This window comes from Entelurus aequoreus, linkage group LG04 (assembly GCF_033978785.1).
Source record: "Entelurus aequoreus isolate RoL-2023_Sb linkage group LG04, RoL_Eaeq_v1.1, whole genome shotgun sequence".
NCBI lineage: Eukaryota > Metazoa > Chordata > Actinopteri > Syngnathiformes > Syngnathidae > Entelurus > Entelurus aequoreus.
This window is the reverse complement of record NC_084734.1, coordinates 76,753,958-76,764,408: the sequence shown is the minus strand read 5'-3', so window position 1 is coordinate 76,764,408 and position 10,451 is coordinate 76,753,958. Positions and strand designations below refer to the sequence as shown.

At 37.3% G+C, this 10,451-nt stretch overlaps 1 protein-coding gene across 1 annotated transcript; it reads right to left on the bottom strand.

Moving 5' to 3' along the window:
- Positions 1–422: 422 nt before the first annotated feature.
- mxd3 (MAX dimerization protein 3) lies at positions 423–9,123 on the bottom strand. The gene is made up of 6 exons (XM_062045715.1): positions 8,777–9,123; positions 3,350–3,449; positions 3,229–3,258; positions 3,051–3,165; positions 2,806–2,971; positions 423–1,503 (listed from the first exon to the last, which is right to left on the bottom strand). The coding sequence occupies exons 1-6, from the start codon at positions 8,844–8,846 to the stop codon at positions 1,382–1,384; spliced, it is 603 nt and encodes a 200-aa protein (XP_061901699.1). The 5' UTR covers positions 8,847–9,123; the 3' UTR covers positions 423–1,381.
- Positions 9,124–10,451: the final 1,328 nt, after the last annotated feature.

Here is a 10,451-nt window from a genome sequence, read left to right as displayed (position 1 = left end):
GCAAACATCACAGGTCTTATATCACAGAACAGAGCAAATTCCAAACAGCTTGTTAGGCTATGGTATGAAGGAAGGCAAGATTATTTTATAAATATCTGCAATGCCACCATGGTTTGATTTCAAATTTTCGGGACTTGCGCAAATGCACATAAGCAGGTACCATCAGGTTAGAAAACTTGGTTTTGAATAATAGGGCCCCTTTAATAGAGATCCACATTTTTATAACAAATATAAAAAATCTTCCTGCCTGTTGACTGAAATTGCATTATCTACAGAACACATACTGTATGTTAAAGCAACATTTAATACATGCCATTTATATTTACAATGTGCTCTTAATATATCAGTGAAATATCCTTTTGTCAATAAATGGACAATCTTTTTCACCAGTGTGGCCTTGTCTGAAATGAATACAGTACTCATTTAAAATATAGAAAATATTTATTCATAGAAAAGCTTACACCATTACAAAAATGCTACATAATATTACTGGGCGGAGAGACTGATTAATGCATACATACTATTATAAAAAGTAATAAGGCATCTTGCATAATACAAAAGTGAGGGCAAAATGTGCCTTCTGTTATTAAATATAGAGCAACATGATACATATTTGTCAGCAAGTGTAAAAAGCTGTCCGTCTGGTGAACTTGTTGTAAAGTTAACGGTAACAAAAAGAACCTGGCATGTGCAAAAAACCGATGCTCTCCAACTACCGGTCATCACACATCACCTAATTACAGACAAAAGAGTGCAAATACACCAAATGAACGCCTGGTCAAGTCGCCGAATTGGCAGGCATGTACGTGCAAATGCCACCAGATCGTTCTGGTTACCTGTTTTTCCTCACTTGATAAATCTGCAACTCTTTGGAGACAAAACAAGTGCAATGTGTGGATGTTTTTGTGCAACAAAAGAAAAAGAGCAAAAGACTTACTAGCGTGTGTGTGTGTATATACATAAACCATAGCAGAGATGAATATTTAAGTGCATGCCACACATGGCCTAACCGAGTTGCAATGCTTCGGAATAGAACACTAGATCAAATAAATCTAGTCTCAATGGTATTATGTGAAGACATAGTGAAGTTAAAAGCTGTTTTGATTAGTAAAATCCCTCAAAAAACTAATGTTAGGTGGCTTTGGATATAGTTGTTACTTCCCAGCACAGTGATCTGAACTGCTTTTCAGTGCAAGTGGACAAAGCTCATTCATGAGTATGCTCACGGTGTAATATGTTTAAAAAAACTGCCTTTGTGAAAAATGGGGTTCAGTTGTGCAGCATCATCCTCCTCACCCTGCTTATTTTTGGAATGGTTTCTCTTCCTCCTCTCCCTTTCCTCAGCGAGGACGCTAATAAAAGAAGCGCTCTCTGGCTGCTGTCATAGCCAGGCTTTGTCCATACTGGAGTAACAGTGATCTTCATCGCTGCGTGTATTATAGTGCAGGCCGTCAGAGTCCATGCAGTCAAACACAATGCTTTCCACGTCCACTTCAACGTCCTCTGGAAGGAGCAAACAAAAGCCATCAGCCATGTTTCAAACTGAACTGAGTATTGCAGTTTATTATGGTCTATTTCCTAAATCAATTCGATTCAGAAAAGGTTTTACATCGAATAATCAAAATTCTATTGGATCTGCACTTAAAGAAAATGTCTCAATTCTGTTGAAAATGCAAAAGTACTTTACTTTTACTCTTCACTTTAAACTGATAGTAAGTGCAAACTTGTAAATTTAACTCTAACCAAGACTGTTTCGAGGCTCAAAAGTTCCATTTTGAATTAAGAAAGGAATTGCAAGTGAAAGTGTCCCATCACTGCAAATTGTATTTAAAGTATTTTTTTCTCAAGTACTGAATAATAACAGTAAATATTTAAGCTCTTTTTCTGAGACACTTATCTTATTCGCGCAGTCAGACGGAATGCAATGCACAGCCATTTATTTTAAAGGTCGAAAAGTTGTTTTTATTTATGGTGAGTGTTGACAGTGTAACAATACCAACACAATATTCAAATGTAATATTTTTTGTTACATTCAATAGCTTGAGCAAAACAGTTATCAGGACACGATAACTCAACAAAAGCAAAACCTATGTTATTAATCATTAAAATCCTTGGCTTTTACCCTTAAAGTCCTTCTTCCCTGAGTTTGTCCACATTAAAAAAAAAAAAGTTGCAAAAAATAAGATTTAAGGACGATACAAATATTGATCTAATCACTTTAATATATATATATATATATATATATATATATATATATATATATATATATATACACACACTGATTCTAACCTTGGTATCAACACTACTGATTTATGGGTCGACCCGTCTTCCTGTTTCAATACCTCCAGTGATAATTGTAAAAAAACGTTTATTTGCCACAACGGAGCATTATTGACCTTAGAGTGGCTCCACACTGTGTATGAAGATAGACAGTTAGCTGATAGCCGCCTCTGTCGCAGCTAACTCTTCCGCTTGACGGACTGAGCATTAAAAATGGGAATCAACGTTTAAAAATGTCAACAGTTTTGGGAGGATCGGGATGTAAAACCTGGTTCTTATCGATACCCAACCCTAATCTTCCCTCCAGAGCTTGTTGGAAGCTTCTTTTAGCATGGTGCGATACTGCTGCTTCATGCTCAAGACAACCATGGGGTTGGGGGGGATTGATATCATGCCCTTCGAATTGATACTCCACAATTTAAAAGAGACCGATCCAAATCTTACTAAGAAACACAGAGAAATTTCCCTTATGTTAATTGTGATTGAGGTGCACCTGTACTCTTATTATTGCAAGGTAGAACTCACCTCTGTCCGAGTCCGACCTCTCTGACGACATGGTGGACCCCTGGCTGTCGTTCCTCATTCGCTCGGTGCCTCTCTGCAGCTGCTCCAGACGCACCTGCAGCTCCCTCTGCTCCCAGCGCAGGCGACCCTTCAGCTGCTCCGCGCGCTCGTCCTGCTCCTGCAGCTTCTGACGGGGTAAAGTGCGACAGATGAGCGACTAAAATGGACCCTTCAAATGCAAAGTTGGAGGACACCCCGCACTGTACCTTGATGTGAAGCTGAGCTCGCCTGAGCAGGTTGAGCGTGGTGTTCCGCATAGTGTCCGATGACAGAGGAACTTGCTTCTTCAGCTGCTCCAGGCAATGCCTCAGCTGCGCTCGTCTGCAAGAGCACGACAACGCTCAACAACTAAGTACGCTCGTTACTCAAATCACTGCAACTTACCTGTTTTTCTCCAGCTCGTTGTGCGCAGACCTGCATTCACAACACAAGGAAAAGGGGAGGTTGATTTCCAAGAACTACACAAGTCTAGACCAGCCATGTCCTCCTGCCAGCATGTGTTCACCTGTTGCCACCAGCAGACATCTTCTTGCTCTTCTGTTTGCTTCCCTTATCAGACAGACTCGGACTGGGAGGCAGCAGGGAAGCGTAGCCATGTTCCGCCTCTGTGACACACAAAACAACATCACAAATACGGTACATGAAAAAAATACTTACAAGTAGAGATGTCCGATAATGACTTTTTTGCCGATATATTGTCCAACTCTTAATTACCGATTCTGATATCAACCGATACCGATATATACAGTCGTGGAATTAACACATTATTATGCCTAATTTTGTTGTGATGCCCCGCTGGATGCATTAAACAATGTACCGGTAACAAGGTTTTCCAAAATAAATCAACTCAAGTTATGGAAAAATATGCCAACATGGCACTGCCATATTTATTATTGAAGTCACAAAGTGCATTATTTTTTTTAACATGCCTCAAAACAGCAGCTTGGAATTTGGGACATGCTCTCCCTGAGAGAGCATGAGGAGGTTGAGGTGGGCGGGGTTGGGGGTTCGGTGAGTCGGCCTCAGGGGCTCGGCGGAGCCTCCACCGCGGAGGTCAACACACACCCGTCTCATCGTGTAAATAACATATTTTCCCTATCGGCGTATTATGGATACCACCAAACAATGTTCCCTCTAATTTTCAATATGCGTGAGCAAACGCAAAAACTGCTTGAGCCTTCAGTGGAGCACATGTGAGCGACATCAGACGTGCAGATGCACTGTGGCCACACCAGCAGCACACCTGCCCCAAACCTGACTAAATAACAAGTTAAATGTTTTATTATTATAATCAAATGACAGCAGTCATTTCCATGAGATTATTTTCTAATATGAGTGTTTTGGCCCACTTACAATGACAATAACAAAACATAGTTTTTTCATGAGCTGTGTACGACTATTGTATGTCTGGGTGGGGTTCCTGCTTTGGAAATAATTTGTACCCCTTTCAGATATCGCATTTAGTTCCCACTTAAACATTCACATTTTGCACAATGAGATGTAAACATGGGATCATGCGTACATTCCTGTAACTTTCTGTCTGTAAAATATATCTTTATTAGTATTTCTTCAATATAATAACAATTTCATGATTAATATTTATAAATTAAGAAAAAATAAGTTTTATTTTTTTTACTAAAGAAGGGTTCGGTGAATAAGCATATTAAACTGGTGGGGTTCGGTACCTCCTACAAGGTTAAGGGCCACACCAGCAGCACACCTGCCCCAAACCTGACTAAATAACAAGTTAAATGTTTTATTATTATAATCAAATGACAGCAGTCATTTCATGAGATTATTTTCTAATATAAGTGTTTTGGCCCACTTACAATGACAATAACAAAACATAGTTTTTTCATGAGCTGTGTACGACTATTGTATGTCTGGGTGGGGTTCCTGCTTTGGAAATAATTTGTACCCCTTTCAGATATCGCATTTAGTTCCCACTTAAACATTCACATTTTGCACAATGAGATGTAAACATGGGATCATGCGTACATTCCTGTAACTTTCTGTCTGTAAAATATATCTGTATTAGTATTTCTTTAATATAATAACATAATTTCATGATTAATATTTATAAATTAAGAAACTTTTTTTTTTTTTTTTTTTACTAAAGAAGGGTTCGGTGAATAAGCATATTAAACTGGTGGGGTTCGGTACCTCCTACAAGGTTAAGGGCCACACCAGCAGCACACCTGCCCCAAACCTGACTAAATAAGTGAAATGTTTTATTATTATAATCAAATGACAGCAGTCATTTCACAAGAGTATTTTCTAATATAAGTGTTTTGGCCCACTTACAATGACAATAACAAAACATATAGTTTTGTCTTGAGCTGTGTACGACTATTGTATGTCTGGGTGGGGTTCCTGCTTTGGAAATAATTTGTACCCCTTTCAGATATCGCATTTAGTTCCCACTTAAACATTCACATTTTGCACAATGAGATGTAAACATGGGATCATGCGTAAATTCCTGTAACTTTCTGTCTGTAAAATACATCTTTATTAGTATTTCTTTAATATTATAACATCATTTCATGATTAATATTTATAAATTAAGAAAAAAAAAAGTTTTATTTTTTTACTAAAGAAGGGTTCGGTGAATAAGCATATTAAACTGGTGGGGTTCGGTACCTCCTACAAGGTTAAGGGCCACACCAGCAGCACACCTGCCCCAAACCTGACTAAATAACAAGTTAAATGTTTTATTATTATAATCAAATGACAGCAGTCATTTCATGAGATTATTTTGTAATATAAGTGTTTTGGCCCACTTACAATGACAATAACAAAACATATAGTTTTTTCTTCAGCTGTGTACGACTATTGTATGTCTGGGTGGGGTTCCTGCTTTGGAAATAATTTGTACCCCTTTCAGATATCGCATTTAGTTCCCACTTAAACATTCACATGTTGCACAATGAGATGTAAACATGGGATCATGCGTACATTCCTGTAACTTTCTGTCTGTAAAATATATCTTTATTAGTATTTCTTTAATATAATAACATAATTTCATGATTAATATTTATAAATTAAGAAAAAAAAAGTTTTATTTTTTTTACTAAAGAAGGGTTCGGTGAATAAGCATATTAAACTGGTGGGGTTTGGTACCTCCTACAAGGTTAAGGGCCACACCAGCAGCCGTCGTCGTCGGCGGTCACTCGAAACGAGTATGACTGTCCTCCGTAGGGTCGTATTCCCTATATGGAGGACGCCTGTGCGTGGAATCTTTTAATGTGGGGAGACTGGTGCACGGTCAGCCACCACACAGTCCTTGGCATTGAGCGGGCCAGGGTCCAGTGGCATGGAGACCAAGACGACTGGGGACCCGTCTTTGCTGCAGCCTTCATCCGCCTTCCCAGCCGTTGTGGTGCATTCCGCTGCCGCCATCTTCCGCCTGGTCCACCGTTGAGGCGGTTTTCACTATTCGCCCATAGCTGGGGTTATTTACCCATAGCTGGGACAGGGGTTGACTGGGCACCAGGGCATGTCCACACACCGGTGGGCCTGCATGCCCCGTCTCTGGGGCCCCCTGCTGCTCCGAGATCCCGTACAACTTAGCCTGGAACCGCGAGGTTCCAGTTACCGTGTGTGGCCACGAGGAGGCATGTACGAGTCTTGACAATGGAGAGGCTATGTACCGGCTGAGGAGGCTTATGCACTCGGCTCCTCTTTTCGCCCTCTGAGACAGAGGGCTAGCCGGCGGCACTAGCTGAAAGCAGTGAGTATCAGGCAGAAGCAGCATGCAGCATAGCAAGCAAAAGCGGCATGCAGCATGCACTAACTACAGGTACTACTACTCCAAGGCTACTGCACTAGACGCATCACATCGCCCTGTGCGATGTTTTCTGCACACACACACACACCAGCAGCACACCTGCCCCAAACCTGACTAAATAACAAGTTAAATGTTTTATTATTATAATCAAATGACAGCAGTCATTTCATGAGATTATTTTCTAATATAAGTGTTTTGGCCCACTTACAATGACAATAACAAAACATATAGTTTTTTCATGAGCTGTGTACGACTATTGTATGTCTGGGTGGGGTTCCTGCTTTGGAAATAATTTGTACCCCTTTCAGATATCGCATTTAGTTCCCACTTAAACATTCACATTTTGCACAATGAGATGTAAACATGGGATCATGCGTAAATTCCTGTAACTTTCTGTCTGTAAAATATATCTTTATTAGTATTTCTTTAATATAATAACATAATTTCATGATTAATATTTATAAATTAAGAAAAAAAAATGTTTTATTTTTTTACTAAAGAAGGGTTCGGTGAATAAGCATATTAAACTGGTGGGGTTCGGTACCTCCTACAAGGTTAAGGGCCACACCAGCAGCACACCTGCCCCAAACCTGACTAAATAACAAGTTAAATGTTTTATTATTATAATAATCAAATGACATCAGTCATTTCCATGAGATTATTTTGTAATATAAGTGTTTTGGCCCACTTACAATGACAATAACAAAACATATAGTTTTTTCTTCAGCTGTGTACGACTATTGTATGTCTGGGTGGGGTTCCTGCTTTGGAAATAATTTGTACCCCTTTCAGATATCGCATTTAGTTCCCACTTAAACATTCACATGTTGCACAATGAGATGTAAACATGGGATCATGCGTACATTCCTGTAACTTTCTGTCTGTAAAATATATCTTTATTAGTATTTCTTTAATATAATAACATAATTTCATGATTAATATTTATAAATTAAGAAAAAAAAAGTTTTATTTTTTTTACTAAAGAAGGGTTCGGTGAATAAGCATATTAAACTGGTGGGGTTTGGTACCTCCTACAAGGTTAAGGACCACACCAGCAGCACACCTGCCCCAAACCTGACTAAATAACAAGTTAAATGTTTTATTATTATAATCAAATGACAGCAGTCATTTCCATGAGATTATTTTCTGATATAAGTGTTTTGGCCCACTTACAATGACAATAACAAAACATATAGTTTTTTCATGAGCTGTGTACGACTATTGTATGTCTGGGTGCGGTTCCTGCTTTGGAAATAATTTGTACCCCTTTCAGATATCGCATTTAGTTCCCACTTAAACATTCACATTTTGCACAATGAGATGTAAACATGGGATCATGCGTAAATTCCTGTAACTTTCTGTCTGTAAAATATATCTTTATTAGTATTTCTTTAATATAATAACATGATTCATATTTATAACTTAAGAAAACATTTTTTTTATTTTTTTACTAAAGAAGGGTTCGGTGAATAAGCATATTAAACTGGTGGGGTTCGGTACCTCCTACAAGGTTAAGAACCACTGGTCTAAATCGAGGCCAATACTTTTAACAACATTTTTAGTATCTTTTTGTTAGCTTTCAGTGCGGTCCTTCATCATCCTTAGCACACTTCTGATACAGATTGTTTTAATGTCATTTCAAAAAACCAAACAATAACATCACTGGTCTAACGTGATCACGTGACCAGACATAAATAGCCTGTCATCAGCATCAGCTGTGTTCAATTTTGGCGCCATCGGCCAGTCAACATTTTCAGTCGCTTTCTGCAAGCACCCCGAGCTTCTTACATAAAACCAACCGCGTACGTGGACGACGTAAAGGCGAGCAACGAAAATAAAAACACAAAAATACCGAGGGAAATTTCTGTTGACTTTAAGAACCGCTGAGAGCCGCCGGGCGTCATTTTGAACCAGGACCATATTGGCGCCTTCGCGTACAATGATGTGGACGATATGTAGGTCACTGAGTCAAATATGGGGAAGCTCGTCCCAAAATACATGCCCTTTAAGTGACCACTAAAACGGATATTAAATTTGACATTTTATAATATTTGACCGGCACAATTGCACTCGCTCCTTTGTGTGTGATTTTGTTGCGTTAACAATGAGAAACTTCGCCGCCGACACAATATCACAACCACTCACCTCGCTCTTTCCTCTCCAAAAACTCGGCGGCCCGCAGAAGCACCTGGATGTTGCAAATGGAAGCTTCCATTTTTCCAAATATATGTTTTTCTTCAAAAGAATAAGCTAAAGAAGTAAGTGGGGCTAAAAGCGGCGTCTGACTTGACTCACTCTGCAAACTGCAACGTCCTCGACACACTGACTGGTGCTGCCTTCAGGACTACGTCCAAACTCGGATATCTCAATACTCCTTCCAAAAAAAACAAATTCCTGCCTAAAAAATTTCAAAACATAGATACATATATTTATTTTATATATTAATTTATTGTGAATATGACAAAAAAAGGTAAACATAAGTTTGTGGCGTGGGCTTTGTGTGGTTTGAACTTACGGTTGCAACATTTCGCATTATTTTAAAGGCATCAGAAGACAACGTAAAACGTCATTCTCACGCCCTCTTCCCCGCCCAACCCTGGAAGGTTATCGTTTTTGTCAATAACATTCGGATGTGCTATTTATTTTTATTTTATACCCTGAATTATAAAATATTTTAATGAAATCAAAAAGACAAAAATCTGTTTTTCTGCTTTGGATTTTTATTTTTTAATCATTGGCATACATAAATAAATAGCATGGTACGGTCTTTAAAAACGTTTTTTTTGTTTTTGTTTTTGTTTTTAAATATATAAAACAATTGAAAGTTTTGAAGCGTATTCAAACCATGTTTGATTTAACGTACTTTTGGGAGAAGACGTTTTTGTCAATAACATTCGAATGTGGTATTTATTCATATTTCACACCCTGAATTATAAAATATTTTAATGAAATTAAAAAGACAAAACTCTGTTTTTCTGCTTTGGATTTTATTTTTTAATCATTGGCATGAATAAATAAATAAATAAATAAATAGCATGACCCCGAAAGGGACAAGCGGTAGGAAATGGATGGATGGCTGGATGGCTGGATGGGTCTTTAAAAACGTTTTTTGTTTTTTTTAAATGTATAAAACAATTGAAAGTTTTAAAACATGTTTGATTTAACATACTTTTAGTTATGGGAGGAGATATTTTTTGTCAATAACATTCGAATGCGCTATTTATTTATATGTCATACCCGGAATTATAAAATATTTGAATGAAATTAAAAAGACAAAAGTCTGATTACATTTTTTAATCATTGGTATAAATAAAAAAAATAAAAAATAGCACGGTATGGGCTATAAAATTGTTTTTTTTCTTTTTTTTAAATTTATGTATAAAAAAATTGAAAGTTTTGAAGCATATTTAAACCATGTTTGATTTAACATACTTTTAGTTATGGGAGGAGACGTTTTTGTCAATAACTTTCGAATGTGCTATTTATTTATATTTCATACCATGAATTATAAAATATTTGAATGAAATTAAAAAGACAAAAGTCTGATTTAATTTTTTAATCATTTGCATAAATAAAAAAATATATACATAAATTAAAAAATACATAAATAAAAAAATAAATAGCATGGTACGGTCTATAAAAATTTATTTTTTTATTTATGTATAAAACAATTGAAAGTTTTGAAGCGTATTTAAACCATGTTTGAATTAACGTACTTTTAGTTATGGGAGGAGACGTTTTTGTCAATAACTTTCGAATGTGCTATTTATTTATATTTCATACCCTGAATTATAAAATATTTTAATGAAATTAAAGAGAC